Source organism: Anser cygnoides, chromosome 3 (assembly GCF_040182565.1).
Source record: "Anser cygnoides isolate HZ-2024a breed goose chromosome 3, Taihu_goose_T2T_genome, whole genome shotgun sequence".
In the NCBI taxonomy this organism is placed as follows: domain Eukaryota; kingdom Metazoa; phylum Chordata; class Aves; order Anseriformes; family Anatidae; genus Anser; species Anser cygnoides.
The window spans coordinates 46,897,948-46,923,673 of record NC_089875.1 but is presented as its reverse complement, the minus strand read 5'-3'; the positions used below and the strand labels follow the sequence as shown (position 1 = coordinate 46,923,673).

Genomic DNA, 25,726 nt, shown 5'->3' with positions numbered 1-25,726 from the left:
TTTTTCTGTGATACACTGCTAAACTTTTACTGCAGACACAACTAAGACAAGCTGATGAACTTCGTGCATTTTGTGGTGTTCAGATAAAAACTGTAGATATATCCAGCTTATAGCATAATGCTATTTACAGCAAGTGTTTACAAAACACAGGATGAGAACAATACACATCTTTATAAATAGTGGTTCCATGATCACAGATCATAGATATTATGATATTATACATGTTCTTTGCAATCAGCTGAGCAACTCCAGGTGCTGTCATCTTCTGATGCTGCATGTGGGATTTGCAGGTTTGGTTATAAACCTGTGGTACCAGGTCCAATCCACAAATACAAAAACATGAAGACTTCAAGAGTCTTGTTTACGTTTATTAAGACTTTATTAATTTAAAAAAAAAAAAAAGACATTTAGTTGGTCACCTGTATGAAAGGATGAAGTCAGATAATCCTCCTTTATAAGGCTGAAATGTCAAAAAAAAAAAAAAAGACGACATTTGTAGTATACTGGCTTTGACATCTGCTCCTTAATCCTCTTTCCAACAGTACCTGTTGGAACATCCATGGAGACATGCCTGTAGATGACCTCGATTACTCTGATGCCATTGGGTTACATAGTTGTTTCCTGGGTGTGAGGTCCTACATTTTCCTTTTTTGTAGCAGTAGGTGTCCCAGGGGAGCTCTTAACTTCCATGTATTCAACCACTCCATATGTGACCATAGACAACACAAGCACAGCCAGTAAAATGTATAGTTTGATGTAGACTTGCAATGTGGTGCTGTAACCAAAGGCAATAACAAATCCACATGATTCCCACAGACGGTAATTTGCAAAGGCAGCCTCCTTGTTTTTCTCAAATAAAACGCCGTAGAGGCCTGAAATCAAGGAGATGACGCTTGTGAAGGTTAAATTTGAAATAAGGTATTTTCTGCAACAGAGATAAATAGGCCATGAGAGGGAAAATAGACCCTCCCTCAGGGATGTCAGAAGAAGGAAAATAGAGGCTTTGTCTTGGAACATTTTTTTCACTCATATGAAATGTAATAAGTGAAAGAGCAAAAATGATAAAGTAGCAAAAATCAGAGAAAAGGGTGAAAGAAAATGAGAGGAAGGAAGAAAGGATGTGTGCTATTGAAGTGAGGTAGCAGGAAGTTTATTTTTCAAATCATCAGCCAGAAAAGGGAAGGTTCGCAGACCAAGTCTTTCATATTCCCTGGAAGGCTTCCACTGAGCTCGGTCAGCCGCACACCCGCAGCTGGGATTCAGGCAGGGGTTCCCGCCTCCAGATCTGACTGGTCAGGCACCCAGGGAAGGGGAGAGGACTTGTTTTCCTCTGGGTGCTGAGCTAGCATCACTGGTGATAAAGAAGCAAGCAATTCCACTGACTCAGCTGTGGTGAGCAGGGAGGAATATGATGAACCTTGACTCTTCTCATCCACTTCTGTATCTAACAACACATATGTTTGAAATATGCACATTCAGCCAAAAGACAAAGAGTACAAAGTTCTCTAGAATTCTGGGTAGGCTTAACTAACCTTTCGGCTTTGCTACCCTGGGGGAGACATCATCTGTATGCAAAAAACTCACCGCTTCCTGATGGCTACAAGATAACATTAACTGATTGTTTCAATTTACATGTGATGGAAAAGTTGGATAAGTGCATCATAAGAGGTACTTAGTTCATTAAACTGTCTGTGAATTATTTGATAATCCTTCATAGTTCTGCCTAATAAATGAGCAAGTACAAGTTGTTCATGTAACAGAGACTTTGCAAATATATCCTGTGTTTTCTTCTGAAAAGGGATTTATGCATACATGAAAACGGCAGATTAGTGACAAGGGTTTAATATAGGAATGTTTCTGGTACCATGACATTTCTACGTGTATTCTGGGTTTCAGCTGGCACCTCTTTTCCCTTCTTATGAAGCCTTCATTTTGGATCAAAGCAATGGGAGAACTGAGTGGGAAGCTATAGTCTGAAGTTCAACTGTGGGAAGTGTCGACTTGGCAGGAAGGTTCTAGTTTCCACGATGTATATAAGCTATCAGCTAGCAGTTATCAAGGAGCACAACGGTGTTTTTTCTTGAACCTAAACATTTATGTGTATCACAAACGCTGCTGAGGGCAGCATGGCACGAGTTGCCTGGCTGAAGCTGTGGAAGGACCTGCTGGGCTGGCTGAGTGCAGAGGCTGCTAGGTCTGAATTCTTGCTGGCAGCCACAGGCCCCTATTTTCATGGAAATATCCATCCTGCTTGCTACTGCCTGCTTTCCCACTCCTACAGCGTCTTCCCCTTCCTCTGGTACTGGTAGGCATGGATATGTAAGAGGACTGCTGGAAATCATTTGAGTCCAGGTTTATAAACTTTCCAGACTGATTCACATCCTTTCTAAAGGCACGCATCAGGCTGGAGAGTTTTATTTTTCTGTGGTCTACCTGATAGCTCTGCACTGCACAGTTGTTTGTGCCCACAGTGCAGTTACTGCCAGGAAGGTGATAATAGCAGCTGTGTTCAGTTTAGATAAGAGAGGGCACTACACACTCTGAAACGAAGCAGCTTTCACTGGAAATAAATGAGTGCACACACGTACACAAACATATTAGGAAACCTTTACAAGATAGTGACTCATCTATTGTTTGCCTATATATCCTCTAGGGGGAACTCCAGCATTAACTATGCACAGCAGGCCAAAGTAAACCATCTCTGATTACCATAAAATGCCCAAAGTATGCAGCACAATGCCATTGTATGTATTCAGTGATTAATCTGCTGAGATGGAAGGGGCATTCATGGGATCTTGCCTAAGGAAGCACCACAGATCTTAGTCCCTAATGCTATTTTAGGTCTTAGTCTCGCCTTTGGAGTCACAAATTTCTCATATGATGTTAATGCTGTTTTCCCTGTATAAAACTAATGAAGGGGCAAAGAGATTTTGTCCTAAATGGGCATGTCAAACTGCAGATCCTGTTCTGGCATGCAGCATAATGCAGTACTGTCACTGCACGGTCTGCTGTCATCACTGTGACAACGCAAACCTTGTGCACTTTTGTTACTAGAAACTGCAGGATATGTGAGGAAGGTAAAACAAAACAAAACAATACAAAAAAAAATGTGCAAACATAAGTTTTTTTTTTCCCCAGTTAGCGACAAGTGTGAAATTTTTGTAAGCATCCAGCAGAAATCTGGGAATGTAGATGACCTATCACAGTGCTGTAATAGGGGTCAGACTTGTCTCAGCACTGCAGAGCTCACTAGCAATGAAGAGTCGTCCACCATTTGTGCCATGTCCGGGGGTTGGGAACTGCAGCCATCTCCTAGCCTTGGTCTCCAACACTGAGGTCCTCTGCACTACCTCTTTTCCTAGTGAGGGCACCAGGTGCCCCCTCCTCAGGCATACAGAGGTGTCCTTACTGAGGTGTCCTCAAGGGAGTCAAGTGTCTGAGGGCAAGGCTGTCTGGGAAGATCCCTTATCACAGTGGCAGACAAAATTCTGGTTCTCAGGAGTGTTGGGAAGGAGATAGATGAACAGCCAGGGAGACTGTGGGCAGAAGCAGCAGGAAATGAATGAACAGCTTTTCTTCAGAGAGGGCAGATGATAACTGACGCTCTCTTTTCATGAACCTAAATAATGAGAGCACTGATTTTGAAGTCAAAGGCACAAGGATGTGGGTTGAGATAAGAGAAGCTGGGAGGGTGTCAGTTGATTCGTGTACCAGCTCTGCTCCAAGGAATATGACCTGGAGCTGCTGGAAAGACAGGGAAGAAGTCAGACTGGTCAGTTCCTTGTTTGCTACACACACTGGGAAGGAGATTGCTGTAAGTGCCAGGCAAAGGGCTGTGGTGATTTCCCTCTGGCTCTGTAGGAGGAACATACTGATTTATCCAGTGAGCAAAATCATCTCATCATCTACTGAAGCAGCCAGAGGGAGGGAGGCCCAGACACACGTGCTGATGTGGGCCCAAGCAAGTTAGTTCTGTCACATGCGTATTCCTACGGTATCTGCCAAATACGAATCTGAGGTGGAGGAAAATAATACTCATGAATAAAGAATCAAAATATGGGAGCAGGTGGGAGAGGATTTAACTGTATCTTGCGGACACAAGCTACGGCATTGACTTAAAAAGACTGTGACTGACAGTCATTAGCAGGCTGTCCTTCAAGGCATCAGAGACTATGGCTCTTTCTTGCCCCCTCCAGAATTTTGTAGTCTTTCTTCAGTCTCTAGAAGAGCACTTCCTCTAGTTTTGGTGAGGGATAAGTTCAAAGGATCCCTTACAGAAGTGAGTTTGTATCAGCTCAGTATCTGAACTGTCAGTGTATAATAATTTCACTGTATCACAAAGCAGAACACGAAGATTATAAGGACAACTGCTATGTATCAGACAAGAAGTCCAACCATAGCCTTCCAGTAACAGACTCCGAGGGTAAGAAATGAGGCAAGCACAGAATGATCTTTCCCCTCTGATGCTCTCCTGACTCTGGCAATCAAAGGCAAAGGAACTTTCTGTGTTGGAGGTTTCCTCTGGATCACCAGGCTTAGTAACCCCCAAGAGCATTTTCCCCTGAAATGATGTAATTCCAGCCTAAAACCGTTTACATTTTGGGACTTTTGTAAATCCTTTGTCAATGAATACCACAGTTCAATTATGTAATGTGTGAATAAAAGCATTTCCTTCATTTTTTATGAAGGCTGCTGCAGGATAACTTTATTTGTTAACACTTTCTCTGTTATTGAGTGAAATACTGAATAAATCATTTTTTTCTAACCACTTTTTCTATACTATTCATAACCTAACTGGCTGCTTTCCATACTTATCACTTGTCTGGGCTGAAGCATTCTAGTTTATTAGTCTTCCTTTATATGGAAGTCTCCCAAGGCTCTGCTCCTTTTTGTTGCCTTCTTGTACCTTATCACATTTGATTATGATTTTTAAATGGAACAAATCAGAACTGCATGAATGATGGATTTACATGGTTGCATAATATTGCTCTGTGTGGTTTTCTCCCTTTTTTTTTTTTTCGAATAACTCCTAACAGCCAATTTGCTGCTTCTTTTGTTGATGATCTTTGAGTTGATCTTTTTTTCAGTGCTCTCCTTTATTACAAAAGACAGACTAAATATATCATTTTTCTGAATTTTCTAATTTTCTGTGAAAAACTTGCACTCATCCAGAATATTTATTCTAAATATCTGTTATTATCTTCTGCAATGTTCTTCTGTCTTCATTTTGGAAAAAAAAATGTTTATTGAGTATTCTACTTTCTTATTCCTAACTTGTTCTTATTTCTTCAGGTCTCCAAAGAGCTAACGTATTTCTTTCAGATGTTGTCTTAGTCCCATCATAATTATTATGCACGTTCTAAACCAGATTGTTTATAAATACAAATGTGAATTTTTATATCTCAGGAGAATTCATTTCATTGTCACCAGGACTTACCATTAGTTTGTGTCTGCCAAATGGCATCAGATATGCCCCAAAGAGCAGGGAATATGAAGAACACAACAAGCTGGTTAGGATGAGGTTTCCACAGCAGTAGTGCTATTATGCAGGCAATGTTTGTAACTGTGGCTGTCAATTTAGAAAGAAAGAAGTGAAATATAAATGTTATTATAAGCAGGACAGATAGTGGTAGATGCGCTTTAAAATTCTACTCCCAACTAAAGCACAAGGCAATCTTAAAATCTTTCTGGTTCATTGAGATTTGCGCTGACTGGGTTGATATCACATGAAACACAAGACAATGCGATCCCTTTGCAGTCTTCAGTTAATAATTCTGAGCAGTGTCCTAAACTGAGATCCTGGAAGCTGGTGTGGCTTATATCCCAGAGGATGAGAACTGCCACTCAGCAGCAGAAGGGGCTGCTGAAAGCCCTGCAATCCAAATGCGATGCATGTGGCACGGGAGAGGAAGCACTGGTCGCCTCTCCTTAGGTAGCCCTTAAACACAGATTTTGTTTCAGGTCTAAAGGAGGCAATTAAGGATGTCTAGAGTGACTGCTGCCTTTCTGTCTTTCTTTTTAAAAGCAGCACGTAAATGAGTAACTGGCTGTTCTCTGTCACGGGCACACATTTAGAGTCTGAGTACAAAGACTATTAAACAGAACTGAGAGGTTAGAGGTCTTGCATTACTAATGCTATTTTTTTTTAATTTATTTTAATTTGCTTTTTTTTTTTTACATCTAAAATTAGTTTCACAGAATGAAATGCATGTAGAACAATCACTGAATAGTGACAGTAATATAAAGGACACTAAATTTCTTCTTCCTTGCCCAGGTTTAAAAATTCCTGTGGAGGTCTCTAATAATGTGGAAGTCTGTGTAATGGAAGTAAAGTATCAATACACCTCAGCGTAGATACTTCAGTGGATACTAGGACAGAAATTAAACATTTCTTGGTGTTCTTCTGCCTCCATTATTTCCTGTAACAGCATTCTCTGGAGATGGAGAGGTTCTTAAATATACAAATCTCTTCTCATGGCAATCTGAACATTGCTGTTCCATATACAGGCCCTCAAGTTATTTTAGCCTGACACGTTATCATATGACCCTTTCCTTTATTTTTCACCCTTTAGAACAAGCAGTGAAAAGTACACTAGGCCACTCTTTTAAATTTTTCCTAAAATTTCTAGATTGGTTATTGACAGTTCTTGGTTCACCACCCCCTGAGACTCAAATCAGCAGTGTATCCTACTAGGTTCTCGGTGGCTTTCGCTCCGTAAAGGTGAGGAAGTTTCACCCCAATGGAGAAGTCCTTCTCAGGTATAGTGTAGACCTCAACTTCTGCATTGTAAGATCATTTATCGCCGGTTGCATTAGAGCTATAAAGCATCAATTCTGAGCTCATCATTCTGAGTAGATAAAAGCAGGGTTAACTACACCAGCAAAGTGGTGTAAGGCAGTGACTTGAACACACTGGTTGGCTGTGCTGCTTCTCTTCTCATGAGTTAAGTTTTCCCCCCAACTGACTTTGGTTTTAACTGAGAGCTGACAGGGAGCTCTCCCTTTGTAGTGCACACAAAGGGGGGAGCACTGGATTTGATATTTTACATGAGGTGATCAGTCCTTCAAGTGACCTTTACATACCTAATGCAAAAAGGAGTTTTCTACCCGTGAACTGAGAGATCTTTCCAAAGAGCAGAGAGCAGAGGGAATTCACAGCTGAAAAGCAGATCATCACGTAACCAACATAGTGTATCCCCAGGGCACAGGTCACATATGTCTGCAAGAGAAGAGACAGTGGTGACACATTGGCTTCAGGGAAAATATGCAGCTAAGGTTCAAGGGTCTTAGCCTGTGTATTTAGTAAATAGCCAGCACAGACAAGGTCAAAGGAGCACAGCTACGGAGTTTGCTGACAGGTCTCTGGAGTACTGACATAGTTGGCCTTCAGCAGTGATATCCCTAACCCGGTTCCCAGTCAGACCTATGCTATGCAAACAGAGCAGTAACAAGCAGGGGAAAGCACTGGGGCACTGCTCACTATGCAAATAAAACTCCTGGCAGTGGCACTAGGAGTTTTCTGCCCTTTCCTTTGTACCTCAGGATCTGAAGATCAACAATCGGCACTATGATTATCACTGAGCACCTCCTGGGAAATGAGGAGGACCTCACCTGCAAGAGCATGCAGCCTCTGGACGTGGCCATGGAGTGCCCCTCTCAATGCATTCAAACACAGCAGCAGGTGCACTCTTCCATCTGCTTATATGCAAGGTTTGATAGCTTAAATTTCAAATAAGCAGCTCAGGAAGTTTGCCCCCTTTCTTTGGAGGCTTTCTCAACAAATGTGTGGAGAGCACACCTACTACGTGTCCAGGTTTGGAGAGGAATTGGAGGAGCAGAGGAGGTTTTGATCATTTCGATGTCAGGGTTTGGACATGCTGCACTAGCGACTGGTAAGGGCTTTCAGCCAGCAATGTTGATGGCTTGCCCTCATACTGTAAAGGTTCATAAAATAAAATATGTGGTATGTGTGCTGACTTGCACTTACAGAAACTCTAGGGAAACCAGAAGGAAGGAAGATACAAAAGCTTTGCAGACTTCTGGCTTTTCTCCCAGTTTGTTATTTACAACAAGCCAAAGAGTTTGAACCTGTAGCTCTCTTCTGTGGCCTCCACTGATGAGTTAAGCTCTCCTCTGTGCTCTTTTTAAGGCTGTTCCAAGGGACATGTTTACGGCTGGCCTATTCTGTTTGAAGATGTCAAGAGTCACTCAAGTAGAAGTAAGAGTAACTAGGCACAAATCACCATTGAGAACATCTTCAAACAAGTAAATATAGATCAGATGCAACAGTAAGTCACAAAGGCAAAAAAAAACAATCAGACAGAAATAGATTTGCATTGTCATCCACACCTTTGTGTAGTCACCAGCAAGAAATCCCTGTTCAAGCCCACTGTACACTGTCAGAGGGATTAGAAGGCATTGTCTTTTATCTTTAAGGTGCTGGAAAGTTGCTAGGAACGTAGACCAAAGGGATGGTGTCTTTTGTATTTCTTTCTCAGTCTCTGCTTGGTCAGATTTGATCTGGTCCAGAAATATAACAATCAGCAACACAGCTAGCACACCACTAGCTGCAAAAACAAAACAAAAAGTTCATGAAAAAAATGAGGAACGCTGGAAGAAGGATGGGAAATCGCTTGTTGCTGTTATTGTTCTGACTTAGTGCTTAGCTCTCTATGGGATGTTTTGGCAGATGAATATGATTCCGCTTCAGTGTAAAGGCCATTTCTGTGTAAACAAGGAGGCCTGATCTACATTTGCATCTTCAGCATACAGCTGTGCACCTCGCAAATCCCCTCTGCTTAGCTGTGACTCGCCTGTTGTGACAGCCGCCAGGCCAGCTGCACGGCCACTGAGGGTGATGGCTCACCCTTCCAGGGCAGGCCAGGGGTCGCGGGGCTGGGGAGCTGGCCAGAAAGAGCTCCCTTTGGATCTATCAAAAGGCTTTAAATCAACACAAGCAAGGAATATTCACTTTCAGTGCCAAGGCATTCATGGTTGGGGGCGGATCTTCCTTCAACTACACGGAAAGAAAAATAAAGCACTAGGAGTAGAACCGCTGCCTTGGATCCCAGTACATGTAGCCCTTTTATTTGGTTAGCTATTTGGTCAGCTCTGAGCATGACTTTGAGTACAGAATATGTGCTGTTTTAAAGATGACAGTGAACAGCTGTGGGTGACTTGAAGAAGACACAGGTTACAGCTTTGAACCTATAATTTCCTAGCAGAAGCAGCATATAAAAGAATACATAGCGTAGTTAATTAAAAAATGATTGTGTATGTATCAGTCTACATTTGTTGCCTGTGGAGTGAATCAATACGATTTTGCTCATGTTATCAGGAAGATAATTGTAGCTAATAATATACACGAAGCCACAGACTGGCAACTGATTGCTTTATGACAGATACAAGGCATGACTGTGTTTCCTCTCTTACTGATGTAGCTTAGAAATCCATCCATGCAAACAAGTGGAGTTAGAGAATAAGAGGAGAACCAGGCCCCTCTTCTCATCCACGTGGCTTGTTTAATGTCCTCCTATGTTACTATATTTGTGCTACTTTCTGACGACTTTTACTGTCCAAATACATTAGCAGATTTATATTAAATTGCCTCAATTTCTAATTGTTTATTATTTCTCACCAATGTCTTCTAGAATGAAAATATATTCTCCAGCGTACTGTTTCTCCACTGTGGCTGGACTGTAAACCATTAAGAGGTGTGTATTCTGCCAGGGTGTTCATTAGTGTGTATGGGCTGATGGCAGGACTTAAATGGATGAGAGCAGGACGTGCACATTTACAGAACAAATATTCTAACAAATATGTCAAATGAACCAAGAGCGACTACAGGAGATAAGTAACTGCATGGCTTAATAGTGATTGGTATGAACATAAATAGAAACATGCACAAAATAAACAACAGGAGACTTACCCATTATTGGCTCTACCCAAGCTGGCAAAATACGTATTCAGCAACCAAACAGGGGAGATGTTTTAAAAATGTCTCTAAATGAAATATCTAGCTATATGGCTTTTCTTGAGGTAGGAAAAGACGTATCTTTTATTAAAAGCTTAAAAGAAAAATGAAACCCTACTGACGCAAGGTCAGTAGACAGCGGGGTTGCATTCATTTTGCATGAGCAAAGCCTAAGGGAGTGCTGTGTATGTTAGTCGTCAAATTTAAATTTGAACTTGCGAGCCAAACCTGCCTTTAACAGAAAGGCATCAGCTCCAGCACACTCTGTAAGGGAAATTGGGGAATACTCTTTGCGTTTTCTCACCGATAAGGAATGGAGGCTTGGGAAGGAGAGAGGATTTGCTGTGATGGACTCGCCTGGTGAGTGCTGGCTCTGACTGGGTTGCATACGCTCTGTGTGAGCATATGACAAATGCTATCCATCTGTCCCAGAATAGCGAGCATATATGTGTGCAGAGACTGTGAAGATATTTTAACAGAGGTAAGGTGACATATTGCCTTGCTAGATACTTCCCCGTTATCTAGAGATGAACCTGTTCTGAGCCAGATGCATTTTGAACTTCCTTCATTGCTACAAGATGTCACTGTATGAATCTTTACATATCTATTTTTGTCATTCCAGTTTTTGATGGCATCAACCTTCCCTGTCTTTGATTTCTTTCTAGCCTTATGCAAGGAAGGTCTATTGGAGCTGTCGTTACTAAATGAGAGACGTGCCAATTCGCCTAGCGCTGCTTTTTATCTTCGCCTTTCGCACAAATGTATTATAATTCAAGCATCACAGCTGAGAATTGACTGAAGCTGTAAAATCTCAGCAGGGATCCAAAAGCCTCCCCCCTAAATGACTGAATGTTCTGGGAGCCATGGTACAGATCCACCTCTAATTACAGTACAGTCCTATGGGGGTCACCATACCGGGCTACAGCTTTACTCCAGGTGAAAAGTGGCTTGCTCCTTTAGGCAAAAACGATGTGGCACCGGTACACAGCATTTGAAACTCTTCAGGAAGGAGTTGTTTACAGCTCTCACATATCATATTTCTTTTTAGCAAACTGGGTTGAAGGAGGAAGTTGGAAACTTAATCTGTAAAATGATGCTTGGTTTCACAAATAGTGGGTTCCTCATCAGCGATATTCATTAAAGATTGCGTGGATTACTTACCGGTGTAGATCCCTAGCAGAGTGTATTTTAAGGACTCGGAGGGTCCTGCTGACGCAGTGGCGTTAGTGGTCTCGCTCATGCAATCATGTGCTCCGCAGCACGCTAGGCTTTCTTCTGAGATTTCCACTATTTCGGTAAGAACCAAAAGAAAGGCAGGACAGAGAAGACATGAGGTGAGTGCACACTGGATATAAGGACATAATGAGAAGGGAATCCAGCACTCAGTGATTAGTCATGGTTTCAAATCCTTCCCAATTAGAGGCGTTTAACTTCAGAATCCAAGCTTAACACACAAAAATTTGGTTTAACGGAAACAGTTGCTCAAGACAGAGCATTGAATTGGCAGTTATTTGGAGATGTGGACTAAAGCCAGAGGCTTAAATCTGAATCCCATCTCAGATTGCAGCATTTAAAGTTCCAGCGTGTATCAGTACCTCTTAATCATAATACACCACTGGAAAGGTCCCTCAGTTCACAACAGCATCGAACGGCTGGGCCTCAGCTCTTACAGCCAGAACATACTGCCCCTCTCCAGGTAATTTCTGTATAAGTTATAGCAATGGAAACCACCTTGAGACATCTTCCTACTTTATTAATTCAGATTATGATTGCCCGTTAATGCAGTCTTCCAAGAATCCGGCTTTTCCTGGCTTTGTTACGAGCTTTATTACTATTTGAGAACATACTTGAAACCAGACCAGCTTGGCAGAGTTTGGAGTAAGACCTTTGCTTTGTTTAATCCCTTCAGCCTTGTGCTGGGCACGTGCCAAAGCGGCACACGTGCGCACACTCACACACCCTGTGCGTCCCCGTGACACTGTGCCCACTTCCTCCAGGACCCTGTCTGTAAAGGCAAAATACTGACCCTAAGCATCGTCCCAAATAATCTGCGCAGTGGGAATTGATGATCAAAACCCCATAATTTCAGTACTTTTGTTGTAGAATTTGTCATTGGCCCAAGCATAATAAAGGGCAATATGGTGTACCTTGGCTGGTTCCTCAAACAGGGCCTGATCTGTAATTTTTCAGTCGAGTTACTGAGTAACTACTTTTAGTGTGCTTTCCCCCATTGCTTCCAATCAGTTCTGCTGTGATGTGAAGCAGCTGTTCACCAGTTTCATAAACAGCTTTAGATTCAATACCAGATTAAACTTAATAACATAAAATAATTATTATTGCCAATGGCTACTTCTACGTGGTTTTGGACAAACAGATCCTCAGCCAAGTGATGATATGCAGAAAGTGACTCACACTAGTAAAGCATGGAAGAGCATAAAACAAGTATTTTATCTGTACATATATCATCTGAAGATGAAGTTGTAATTAGAGGTATAGAAGGTGCCAGGCTGGGCATGCTCTGTTCTTTGGAAATAAGGCTACAATATCAATGAATGAGAGACGATGACTCTTGCAACTTACATTGATTGCTGTCTCCCGATGTAGCATTGCATCACAAAGCAGCTTGCCTTGCTGAGTCTGGATGCAGTGATGCAGGCAATATGTCAACACATTCTGATTCTGCGGGTGCATACTGTATCTTTCTTACTGCTCAATGAATTTTTAAGCACATTTGAAGTGGGCAGTATAGGTAGGTGCCTTTGCTGCACTGTCAGAGGAGAGGCAAAGAACTGGATGCCTGGAGACCCTTACTCCAGCCAGAAGTTCTCTCTAGATTAAAGCCGAGTCACGCTGACAAGGCACGGTTGGGAAGTATGACTTGTAGCATGGCTGCTCATCACTGAGATGTGCTGGTCATTGCACACCTCTCAGGAGCACAGCCTTCCCTGAAATCCCATGTAGCTGACAAAAAGTAAGTAAAATTTAGAGTTTCTTTGGACTTTAAGGAACATCCCTGGATGTAAAACTAGGAGGGGATTTCCAAGACAGACAGCATTTTAATCCTCATTTTAACATCACTTAATGTGACGCGTACTGTGAGGCAAGGAAGAGTAAAATGTTTTGCAGACCCCACAGCTGCACCAAATCCTCTGGCCTGCAAATGAAATCAGAGCATCTGGTCCCTCCTGAGATATCGTGTGGCTCAGTAATCAGGTCAGCAAGGCTCTGTTGCAAGTGATAAAGTCCTTCAGCATTCTGCTTTGATGGTGTTTGGGTTTAAAGGAAGCCTGATTCTCCATAAGTGTCACAACTACCTTGCCATATAGCCAAGGATTCAAAGATTAAATCCTGATGCCAACTCCTGACATTTAGGTTCAACCTAATCCCTATGTGAATACCCCCCAGAGGATGTACAGTTTAACTGAGCCAGGGAAGAGAGGTAACTTCTTGCTATTCGTAGCAGCAGTGGATATGGAAAGCTCCTTCCGTGTGCATCCTGTTCTGACTTTGACAAAACAGGGAAAGCCTGGGAGACTGCAATAATTATAATACACCATAGCACTTTGAATCTCTAAGGTGGTGTCCAAGTATTAATTTATCTTCACAACTGCCCATTTAAAGCTTATGCCAATTACAAGCTTGGGAAATGAGGGCAGTGCTGGTGAGTGATTTCTTCAAGCTACATCAACATCTGCTGCCTGAACCTGAAACATGCTGGAGGAGCCCTGGCATGCAGACTCCTGCCAATAACTACTTCTGTTTCTTCTTGACATTTCTGAAAAGCACTAATTTTCAGTAAGCACCAACATCAGCTTGACTAACCATGAATGTTTAGCAGCAAATTAATTCAATACTACAAGCTTTGCGAAAAGGCTGCTCCAGTGCCTTTTGTTTTAATCCACTTTAAATAGAAGTCAGATCCGAAAGACTGTCACTGCCAGCAGCCTATCTGTGCTTTACAAGACAGGGGTGGAATTCAAAAGGAACTCAATAGACGTCTATTTTTGAGCTAGTTGTCTGAACTCTGTTTATAGCTGATGAAGAGTTGATAGAAAATAGACAATTCCAGAGAGCAATTTAGCCAATCTACTTCAGACATCTGCCTTCAGATGAGCTAACTCACACCTGAAGTGTTTGTTTTCACTGCCTAGGATGAGAATTGAGGGTCAGTAGCTCAACTACAGAAATCTATCTTTTACTATCTAAAACTAGCTGATGTATATAGTAGAAAGAAGCGCCAAGAATTTAAATTATTTTACCTTTGTTGGAAGACTGGCTAAATATCAGGGATGAGATAAGATTTCCCCAGATTCCAGAGGACTGAAATATCAGAAAGAAGACCCCAAAGTATTGGTTGATAATGTCTTTCCCATTTTTTCCTGCTTTCTCAGCGTACGAATTGCCAGCAATGGTGAGGTAAGTGCATTTGGCAGACCAGAGTGGTGCTCCTCCTAAGCCCAGGATCACAGAGGTAGGGATTAGTGTGTACCTGCCAAAGAACACTTTATTTAGCATGGTTATCATCCATTAGCGTAATAATCATTTGCCCAAAGTTCCAGAGGCAAAAATAGACATCAAAGAAATAGATTTATCCTGTGTGTGATTCAACAAATCTATGATGTGAAACCAAGAAAGGGCCAGTCTTCTGAATCTTAGGACCTGGAAGTTTCAGGACCTGAAACCATGTGGTGGTCCTCTGCTCACAGAGCCGCTGACTAGAAAACAGCTTTCCCTTCAGTACTTCCAAAAATAGTCCAAACAGTCATTTGGATTTTCAATTAACCTTTTTTTTTTTTTTTTTTTTTTAAGGGAAATCTCTGCTACATGTATGAGCTAGAGAAGCAGCATCAGGTGGGTAGATGGATGCATTCATTCTGGCTTTTTTCAGCTTTTCACTTCTGCTCCAGCTGTTACTGGATTTATTTATCCCTACTCCTTGCAGGCAATACCTTTGGCATTTAACTTTTACATCCACAACATGGAGCTAGGGTAGGGGTTGAGGTGAAAGAGAGTTTTGCCCTAACTGTTATCTAGTCCAGAGACAGTAGAGAGGGTTCAAGTACTTGAGCACTAGTACCAGCTAGCATAGAAGTTCCCCAAGGAGAAGGCAATGTAGCAGCACATAGAGCCTGCGATGGTCCACTTGCAACCCAGCTTCTTGATGAGGATTGGAGGGAGAAACATGGACGAGATGATAAGAGCAGCATAGAGAACACTTAGGGAAGCAACACCCAGGCCTTCCTCTGAGTTGAGACTGCTCTGCAAGGACAAAAACAGCGGGTGAGACAGGTGTATGCTGCTATGGTGTACAGAGGGTGGCTTCAGGCAGATATATCCAGCCCTAGCTTCCCCCGTCTCCAACTCCTTTCCCCAGAGCATTTTGCTTGTGCATTAATGCTTATTTTCTCACAGTGATAGCCCTTTTGTGAAAATACAGTACTGAACCACGTGAGGATTGCTCAGATCCAAAGCGTTGGTCAGTACTGTCTTAGATTATTTAATGTAATTTGTTTGAGTTTCTTGTTGAAAGCAAGCTGAATGAAGGATAATCTTTTTTTTTTTTTTGTCCTTCTCTCTTTGCCCCAAGCAAGAATATCCTTAGCTCTGCATTGCAAGAGCTGACTTCGCCACAGTGAAAGATGCTTTACTTCAAACTGGAGGTCTGATACTGTCTGAATTCTTCAGCCATCGGGACAAGGAGCTGAGGAGGGGATTTCCTCTGCTGAGCAGTGTCAGTGCATTTGGGGACTGGAAGAGTTGTTTTGCCAACAGGCAAAGAGACTCCCTGATCACAGAGGTCTCATTTCTAACACATCAAGTGTCTGCTTTTGTCAGCTACAACTTCCCAAAATTAGGAGCCAGGCTTTCAAAATCATATGGTTAGCTTAGTTTTTAAGAGGGTTTGTTGTGTGGTTTGTTTTTTTTTTTTTGGGGGGGGGGGGGGGCGGGGAGAAACATTGAAATAAATAGTGCCTGTTTTTAATACCTATCCTGCAGGCTACAAATCAATAAAATAACCTACTTTTGATTGTGTCTCAACAAGTTGTCTTTAACCACCAAGATAAAATGGAGGGAGAAGAGGTCTACTTTGTAAGTCGGCACCACTCCGTGCTGCAGGAAAGGGAACATCCGTGTTCCAGCACTTCACCTGAACATGCATGGCTTCAGATGAGTTTCTTGACTGTGATGTCTTGTGTTTATCATTGCCCCTCTCATTAGTCTGCCCAGCTCGTAACATCTCCATCCATTTTGGGACTGTTTTTGCAGAACTTTCTTGGGCTTGGAATTTGAGTGTTAGCAAATATAAACTGATCTCGGAGAGAAGAGACAGGTGTGCAGAGCTAGGGGGGACCTCCCCTGAGATGAGATGAGCTCCTTGTTACTGCAAACAACTGTATCGTATTATATATGTATCATATTATACAGAAAAGAAGCCTTAATAAACATATCAAGCTCCACCTTTAAAGCATAGAGATTCCTACACCAGTTGGAAAATCCTTCAAGAACCTAATTGCTCAGGGATATCTTTTAATATCCTGCCTAAACCTGGTCATGGATGGCTTATATACATTTGTTTGTCATTAGACCAGCAGTCTTCTAGTCTGGAAAACTCCTTGCATTTATCTAACATGAAGTATTCATAGAAAGCAATGGTATCCCCTCTGCGTTTTATTTTTCTTTACTATACTAAACCAGCCAGCTCTGAGGTATGCTATGCTGAGTGTTCAAGTCGTTTACAAACCTCTGTACTGTGTTTTAGGATGTTAATGTAAATACAACCTGGGGCTGCCTTTGATATAAAATAAGATTTTTTTATTACAATGTTACATCATGAAACTATATTATTTTATGTTCAGATTATTTAATAAGGTGGGCATATATTTTTATTATTTAACATCACTGTATTATAATAATATTGAAATTATAGGAATTTAGAAGTATTCATAAGAAACCCTTTCCAGAAAAGGAATTTGTTTTCAATTTTGCAATATATTCTGAGAAATATCTCAGAGAAATTTAGTTTTCATTCAGACAGCTTATATGGATCAAACAAAGTACTCTGATGCAAGCATTCAATCTATTTGAGAAGTATTAGAATCATCTATTTAGTAGATGCTATGGGTCTGGGTGAGGGATTCTAACCTGTGCCAAGCTGATGTCCTACCCTATGTAATTTAGGAAAAAAAAAAAAAAAAGTGCATACCTTCCTCACAAAAGCCATGGAAAGACTGAGGGATTTCACACCACCAGCTGGGCTGGTGCGCTTCCAGGCCAGCGGTCCTGCCAGCTAATGGGAGATGCTCCACTTACCTGCAGACTCTGGAGCCCTCCATAAGCAGTGAAGAGAAGTAAAAATCCAAAAGAAATGACCAAAACGTTCTTAAGATTCCTTTCCATGTTGATTCAAACAAGACAAAGTTCTCCCAGATCACAGAATCGATCCAATTATTCCAGGGGATGCTTTGAAATGGAGAAAAACAGATTATATTTTGTTGGAAAATATCACTTCTCACTGTATTTGTAAAGGAAAGAGTTGTTAATTATTTGAGGATCGGCCAATGAACTTTACTTTTTCCGATACTGAAAAGTCCTCATGGAGCTGTTACTCATTCACCTGTTGTGCCTGTGAGGCAATAAGGAGTGTTCCCAACTGACATCTATCAGGTTTTATTAGATTTGTGTTTGATACTCAGCTATATAAGTCATTTGTGATACTCAGACTGATTTTAATATTGCAGCCATACGCGATATATCTCTCCGTTATCACTAGCACGGGAGAAAAAAATGGCAAGCAGTTAAATGCCTGTCTGGCATAATGATACACCAATCCATAAAGGGCAAAGATTAAAAGATCACATGGAAACCTATATTAGGCCTATTGCTTAACTAAGGTTAGAGAAGAGTACTAGGAAATGAGATTGTTTGTGTTAAAGTCTCATCTGCATACAGCAGCTCCATTGCTGTGCAGTGTATCAAAACACGTTGCTGGCTGCCTGGCAAATGGCAGCTCCTTCATCCACAGGGGAACCACATCACGTGGCTTTGATGTTTCAAATTTACCAAGTTGTAGTCATTAAAATCATTTTTTTTTCTCATCTTTCCCATCAACAAGAAGAAACATAGACCTAGCAAATAAATTAAAAAGCAATTTACCTTCCCCTTCTCTGGCCCCTGGAAAAAAAGCATCCGTTTTGGGATGTATTTTACCTTCCCAGTGCTGCCTGGTTCAAGAGGCGAGAAGTTCCTCCCTCTCCAGCCTGTCCTGCTGTGTTTGCCCCTGTTTTTCCCTATTCTCCCTATTTTCTGTTTGTTAGTGACACACTGGATACTCTGGCCACTTTTTGGATACTCCCCTTCTGAACACACCAGGTTCCCCTGCCCCTAAGCCAGGCAGGGTGAGCAGACCCCCTCCAAATGCTTCCTGCAGCTTTAGCAGGGGAGGGATTTGAACCTAGGAGCAAAATGGGATCCAAGACCCATGCCGTACCACGAACATGTTCAAGCGGAGGTGGTAGGACACGGGTCCATAGTGTCCAGCGAGAATACACAGTTCAACTGGCTTGTTCCAAATCCCACTAGATGGCACAATTTTGCTTCCCAGAGGGACACTCGAGGGTGAGGGGAGGAAGTTGTAATGCATTAATTCATTTAAATACATTAAAGAGGTCACGGCTAGTTTCGCCTTTGGAGAAAATTCCAGTATATGCCTTTTCATTTTCTTCTTTTGTCTTATAATCTTCTGGAATGAAATAATGCAGAAAACATAATCTTTTAATTCTCTTTTGTTAATGGTACTTCTACATTGCAAGTCTAGAAAGTGAAATACTGGCTTTTTATTTTACAGACGGCCATGCTCAGCATGCAAAGAGTTTCAATTAGATCACAATGTGACTCCTGTTTTGCAGTGGTTTTAATCCTCTATAAAGCTTATAAACCAAACTGGTGCTACTTTGGCCTCCTGTTTTCCCATCTTTTTAGGTTTATGGACCCTTGCAATCTTCCAATCCAGATGCCTGCATAATAAATTTACACCCGGTGATGTTTCTTTTGTTTCTTTTTTGGACACCTTAGAAATACTCTGCAAAATTCTAGGGAGCTGAGGTCACATTCCCTGAAAAAGTGAATGAGAAAATGCAAGAACAACAGTTATCCTAAGCTAAAGCATAGTTATAACCTGCTCCTGCAGATATGAGAACCAAGGATAGTGCAAAGCACACTCAGTTCTAAAAGCCTTTATTTTCACTGCTCTTTCCTGGCATTAGCAATAATGACAGCACAGCTTAAAAAAAAAAAAAAAAAAAAAAGCAAAAACAAACATTAACTTGACAATATTTTTAAAATGCTTTGTTGGATAGATTATCTGATCAGCACTTCTCTGGTGGAGGAATTCTGAACTCCTAGCTCTGTCACGTCCTCTTAGCAGCACCATGTTGAAGAGCTTATGGGGGATGGTGGGTTTGGGTTTTCTTTTTTCCCTTTTCAAGTGATCAAAGACATTTATTCCTGTTCCATCTCCCTTGCCCAGAGCTTTGGGCTACCCAGCTGCCTGCTCCTGAGCCTCTCCCTAGGAATGCACAGTCTCTACCACAGAAATCTGATAAGGCTGAGGAGCTCTTCCTAGGTACCAGGCAGCAGTGTCTCCAGCAGGCCTGCTGTGCATCACCCTTGACACCTCTTTCATTCTTTCTGTCAGTCTAACCAAGATTAAGTGAGCCTCGGGAGCTGTGTGCTGCACTTTGGGCTTAGCTTTCGCATGGCAGACTGCAGTCACCAAACTGAAACGTCCCACAGAGCACGATCACAAACACAGAGATAGAAGAGGCTAGTTAAATTCATGGCTCTGTCCCACAGCCCGTCATGTTTATTTTCCTGTGTTTATTTTCTGAGTGTAAATGAGTGCAGGCTTTGCTTAAAAGATCATATCAGCAGAAGGTAATCTTTATGTTGTTTTTGGTTTTGTCTTTTTTGTAATTTATGAATATCTTCATTTTTACCTTCATAATTATTTTTCATTTCCCTATTTCATCTCTTTGCTGGTTAGATATATTGTTGAAGCAATTATTTTAACCACCACAACAACTCCCAAACCCAGAATACTCACCGTAGGAATCTCTGTCTTGGGAGGCTGTTAATTGATTAGCTCCTAGTCCCTTGAGTCTATCTGCAGAAAGGATGAATATATATATATATATATTTTTATGCTGCCTGGACAATGGTTTGGCCACCCCTGTAATTGGGCAAGTGTTGCAAGAGCTGCTCTCAGCTGGCCGTAATTGGCACTGGTCTCTGAGGAGCTGGTGCCGAGGACGAGTGCTTGCCCGTGGATGTCTCCAAACACAAGGGTGGGGAGAGGGGTGAGAGGAGACAGCCGGCATATTCCCACCTGGAGAAAGGAAGCTGATTCCTGCCCTTTTTCCATGGTGAAGGCATTGCAGATGCACTGGAGGGAATCCCCAGGACAGAGCCTGTTGTCCTGAGCTGTAGCATTACTGCAAAGCCCTTAGTATATTGGCTTGTGCTGGAGATATTAAGGGTGGCACAGCCAGCAGATTGCATGGTCCTACTTGGCAGGTTACAGAGAGCTACCTGGATAACATTCCTAGCAGGCTGAACCCGTGCTGCTGCTATTTAATCCAGTCTGGTAGACACAAGAGCCTCTCTACCTAGAAACTTCTGTGGGGCAGTCAGGACCCTCCTTTGACTAAGCTACCGCCACCCCAAACACTCACCTGAGGCTGTCAGGCAGAAGACACTCTTCATGGACTGTAGCAGTGTGAGTGTCTTGAGGAAAGAAATTACTCCTCCAGAGAGCGGGGTACCTGTGAATCATAAGGCCGACGCATGGGGCAACATTAAGTGATCCAGGTAGGAGAAGTCTTTCACAGTTTTCAGCTGGCATAGGAGAGCATTGCTGATTCCTAGGAGATGCCCATGCAAGTCTAATTGCAGCAACCAGTCCTTTTTCCAGAGCCCTGCTCTCCTAGGAAATGAGCCTGTCCTGAAATGCCTGCGGTCTTCCCACCCACCCACCAGACCAATGTCCCAAGTTCTCCATTCAGAAGAAAAGGGGCTGATTAAAATTCAGGGCTGCTTGGCCCAGGCTGCCTGCACAGCGTTTCCTTTCTTGCTGTGAAAGGCTAGCCATGTTGCTCTGTTCTCCCCTCCTCCTTCACCTCCTTTGGTGTCCTGCTGATTTTGGAGCTGAGACAGGACCGGCTGCACACAAGGTGCATGCCTTGTGAAGCCCAGCCATTTCTGGCCTGGGGGGTCTTGATTTTAGGTGTTTACCTCCCCGAGGGTTAAGCTCACTCTCCGTGTTTGTGAGGCTCTACCATGAGGGTGAGCGCTGGCTGGGAGCTAGAAAGGCTGAGGTGGTCGGAGGCCTTTGAAAACACAGGCTGTTAAATGCTGAGAGAGAGTCACAGCTCAGAGGTGAGATTCGTAATACTGAGCTGACCAATCGAGACATAAAAGCTGTTTCCTCCCAGAGGTAGGACTGAAGGGGGCTGCCAGTCAGTGAACTCATTTTGCCCACCAAGTCAGGGGAATATGATTTTTCTGGCACCAAAGGTGCCAGCAGTATGAGTTGCTCCTGTGCTCTTCCAAAGGCCCAAACATCCCCCCCCAACCCCCAAGATTTCAGTTCTCATGTCCAAATTTCCTGCATTTTCCTTCTTTCCCTTCAGATCCTTTTCCACCATGCAATGTATCCACAGATATTGGCTTTTATCTGTTCTCCCAAGCCCCTGCTACGTGCATGGCTGCATAGGCATCAGCATACCTATTCTGTCTGAATCCTACCTGATGATGTCCTCTGTCTTTCTCTGGAGATGCCAAACTGTCTACCTCAATCTTCCCTTCTGTCCTTGGCGTATCCTGTTCTGCTTTACTGCTTTGGTGTTCCCTGACCATCACCCCACCTTAATGTCCCTGCTTTTCCCTCCTTACCTCACCCCCTGAGTGCCATCAGACTTTCTGCTTCTTAAGGGAGTCACCTGAAAATTACTGGTTGTTACACTCATTTTAGGCTTTAAGGTCGCTTTCCCTCCTCCCTCAAAACTGTTCTCAATAACTCACTAGGACCCTGTGCAATTTGAATATCGCTTCATCAAGGAAGAGGAGGAGATATGTCTTGTCTTCTGCACTGGGAGCCAACTCATGATAAAATAGGGAGGAGAAACAGAAAAAGAGCAGAGAGGATGCAGGCCATAGGCTTCAATGCTGTTAAACATTTCTATCAGTAGGACTCTGGAGGAGCCCTTCCTCATGGGACACTTGTCTGCACTGTCGAATCCAGCTGCCAAAACACCAGTATTGTCTCTGTAGTATAGGCAGGAGTCAGTTTGGGATAGGACGATGTGATGACAGCCCAGGCTCACTGATCCATTTTTATAAGCTGGAGAAACAGTTCCTTTAAGTTTTCAACCTAATAGATGTTACCAGCCTCCTGAGATTTTCATCCCTCTTGGCTGGAGCTTTCAATGCATCAACAAGTCTATGAGGGCATTCACAGATACCAGTCCTCGCCCAGGGAGAGATTCAGGCATTTTGAAGTTGAGCCCCTGCCCCGTGCAGCAGCCGATCTCTCTGCAGAGGACAGCTAGGGAGGGAGATCAGCCCCTCCAGGCTAGCAGTTGCCAGCGGACAGCCCCTGTTTCTCTACTGGAACCATCTTGTGCTCATTCTCATATATATAAAGGCGCTGTCATCTGATTCAGACTGGCACATATAACCTTCTTAAAACTGTTGCCTGAGCACTGACAACATACATGTGCCTTGCTCTGCATTTGGCATGTTTTGGAATAGCCAGGGTAAACCTGTTTCTAATCCTAAACCAGTGGCTGTGACTCAGTTGGTAGGACTTAACACCCTGCTAAGATAAACATGCCACTGTTGTGATCTGTGCTTTTCTAATGAACGGTAGGGAGGCAGATCCCGCATATGAACAATAGACTTTTGTATGGCAGCGGCTCTAAAGTCTTAAGAGCCATTTACCGGAAAGTGCTCAACTGCACATTAGCTGCTCATAGGAGCATGCATCAGAAATTCCCTGCACACACCCATGGAGCAGGCTGGGAGGACGGGACGCTGTCAGCAGCCCAGACCATTTGCCAGGCATGTACTTTTGGCTTTCCTTTTGGTTCACGTGGCCGCTCATATTGTTAATGTTAATAACTACCATGTTATTAAAAGTCCATTAATGGCTAGCAAAAAAAAAATAATAATAATAATAAAAAAATGTACCACCTATTTACAACCCACTTGCCATCAATGTAAATACCCTTGTTAGATAAAAAGTGTAAGTAGCATGAGTCTCTTCCTCTGACGGTTTGGCTGCCACTCGCCTGTGCTTTCTGTAGCTGGATGTAGTATAACCACACACAGGAGCAGGAGCTACCAAGCTGCAGAAATGCAGGCAGGGGCTCCTGAGAGCGAAACATTAAAAAAGGGCTGTTCTGTACAGGCTGATGTAGAGTTAGGCATTATAGAAAGCAGTTGTTATAGGCAAATAATCACATCTGATAGAATTAATCAGAATAGGTGATTTTGTTGTTTTCTTTCCTGCAGTGAATTCTGATGATACAACTTCTTCCCTTTCCCAGTAGATATCACCATAGGATGTACCTGTCCTTTTCTGTGACACAAAACACAGAGAAGGTCCATAACCTTCCCCTGGGGTGACAGAGCGTCTCCCAGCCCTCAGCAGCAGGGTCCTTCCCTTGTACCATTATTAGTAAATTATGCAGCCATCCAGCACAGCTGGTTCCCTACCAGCCATCCCTGACCCTTTTCTTGCCCTCTGCAGTCTTGCCTTCTCCCACACATGTTCCTCTAACCGCAGGCTTATTAGTCTGTGGCTCCTTGTGTTCAGTCAAATCAAATTACCTTTTCAAACAGCTTCCTGTGTACATTCAAATTATGAAGCTATGATAGATACCTCTCTGGAAACAGGTACCGGAGTCCAGCTGGGAATGTCTTGATGGTTGATCCTCTGAACAAGCTCCACATCTCCTGTGTCTTTTATGGAGATCAGGAAGCCTTCTGTGTCTCTCTAACCTTCTATAGATCTTCCCAGAAACAGCCCCATAAGGGTTGCAAAACTCCTATCCCATGCTTTCCTGGAAATTTCTCTTCATTTTGTCAGCTACTGATGTGAGACTTCAACTAAGAAGCAAAGAGTATATTTAGGAAGATAGGGCACATACAACTCCACCTCTTGCTTATCATCTGAAATGAGTAGTTACTATTCTGCTTGCATTCTTGATTGCATATTCATTTCTTAAGAACTGCTAATATTCCACAGAAGTTCTCCTGCCTCCAGAGAAGTGCAGAGACTGCTCATCATGATCACTCTGTCCCTTCACAGAGGCTGTTCAGTGACTGTGGATGGAGGGAATTAGCAGTTGCTCCCCACACAATATGGAGAGTGCTTAATGGGGACCTGAAGGTGAAAAGTGTCAGTCTACTACCACCAGTTCCTTAATCATTCAGCAGTACCCCAGGAATGGTCACCGCATACAAATAGTTTCAGCCTGGATTGTATCTCTGGAAAACCATCCTTGTTTTTTTTCTATTAAGAGTCACTCACAGAGTCTGTTCCAGGACCCACAGCAATGCTGACCTTGGTGTCAGTACCTTCAGTCCTTCGTGTGCCTGTGGATGGATACCCTTGGCTTTCCCACATGAGAGAGTTAAAGCTTGGTGATGTCAGTCTAAGCAGGAGGCTAAAGACTTCCGAGCATTGTAGGACAAGTCAGGAGAAATGTGTTGGAAAAACTGTCAGAGCAGCAGGCAGGAAATCTAGAAGCAAAATCTAGTTCCTAACAGGCTACTGGCTTCAATAGACTCTCTGTGAGAAAAGGTATTTCTTTTCTGTTTGCTAGATTCCCTAAGGCCAACAAGCAGACCACAATGGAACAAATAAGTCTGTAGGTACTTTAAAAAGACATCTCGATATACTTAAATGTCAGAAATTATAAAAATGATGCTAAACATGGATTCCTCCCTGCCAGCCCTCTGGAGGTATGGTAGCTTTAATTATTCATCATTAAAGACTGAATTAATTGAGTTTTTTCTTAAACATCCTCTTCCAGAGGTAGCTTTTTAAGTGACTGAGAGTGTTTTTCTTAGACCAATAGAAATAAATCCAGAGTATACTACAGAAAACCTTGGCGTCTTTTCATTGTGAGATTTCTGCTCTGCAAGGCAGGAGAAGAAAATTAAGGAGTAAAGCCACATCACATGGAGGAGTGCCAGGGAGTTTACTGGAGCAGTTAGGGACCAGAAGACAGACTGGTGACCCGTTTTCCTGATTACCAGACCCTTAAACAATCCAACTCTCCACATCTTCCTTTAATGATCAGAGGCAGAAGGCAGACATGCACAGCTCTCTGTCCGTTTAAGGAGCAGAACACGCGTGACGAGGTTTTCAATGACCATATAAAACCCATGCTACAAAAACCTGTAATGAACGGTAATTAATTTTGATTTTCAGCACAAATGATTCTGGCTTTGTGTGTAAATACACCCACTTCCCTCTGGCCTGTCTTTTTCACTGGCCAAATCTGGCCGTGACTCAGGACTGCTGTCCCCTGAGGTACTTACTGCGAATGCAAGGTGGGGCTGCAGCCCTCTTGGAAATCGCACCTGTTTCTTATACACTGGACTGGAGACCCTTGGCTTTTATCTTCCCCAGCACTGTACAAACTGACTGAACGCTGTTAATAACACAAGCTGAGCCCTTTTTGTATA

At 42.7% G+C, this 25,726-nt stretch overlaps 1 protein-coding gene and 1 long non-coding RNA gene across 6 annotated transcripts; one reads left to right on the top strand and one right to left on the bottom strand.

Annotated features, from left to right (window-relative positions):
• Nucleotides 1–331: 331 nt before the first annotated feature.
• UNC93A (unc-93 homolog A) lies at nucleotides 332–20,969 on the bottom strand. 5 transcript variants are annotated; one of them, XM_013201449.3, is made up of 10 exons: nucleotides 20,704–20,966; nucleotides 20,076–20,135; nucleotides 17,285–17,434; nucleotides 15,051–15,232; nucleotides 14,233–14,462; nucleotides 11,135–11,260; nucleotides 8,350–8,567; nucleotides 7,084–7,219; nucleotides 5,438–5,569; nucleotides 333–872 (listed from the first exon to the last, which is right to left on the bottom strand). In XM_013201449.3, the coding sequence occupies exons 3-10, from the start codon at nucleotides 17,369–17,371 to the stop codon at nucleotides 607–609; spliced, it is 1,377 nt and encodes a 458-aa protein (XP_013056903.1). In that variant the 5' UTR covers nucleotides 17,372–17,434; nucleotides 20,076–20,135; nucleotides 20,704–20,966; the 3' UTR covers nucleotides 333–606. The 5 variants fall into 5 exon arrangements, with proteins under 5 accessions (XP_047901888.1, XP_013056903.1, XP_047901890.1 ...); XM_048045933.2 differs by having other exon boundaries at nucleotides 789–925; nucleotides 20,704–20,969; XM_048045932.2 differs by lacking the exon at nucleotides 333–872 and adding an exon at nucleotides 3,266–3,536 and having other exon boundaries at nucleotides 20,704–20,969.
• LOC106049247 (uncharacterized) lies at nucleotides 12,552–16,115 on the top strand. The gene is made up of 3 exons (XR_001214413.3): nucleotides 12,552–12,944; nucleotides 14,783–14,824; nucleotides 15,561–16,115. It is a non-coding gene; the product is annotated as an uncharacterized lncRNA (long non-coding RNA).
• Nucleotides 20,970–25,726: the final 4,757 nt, after the last annotated feature.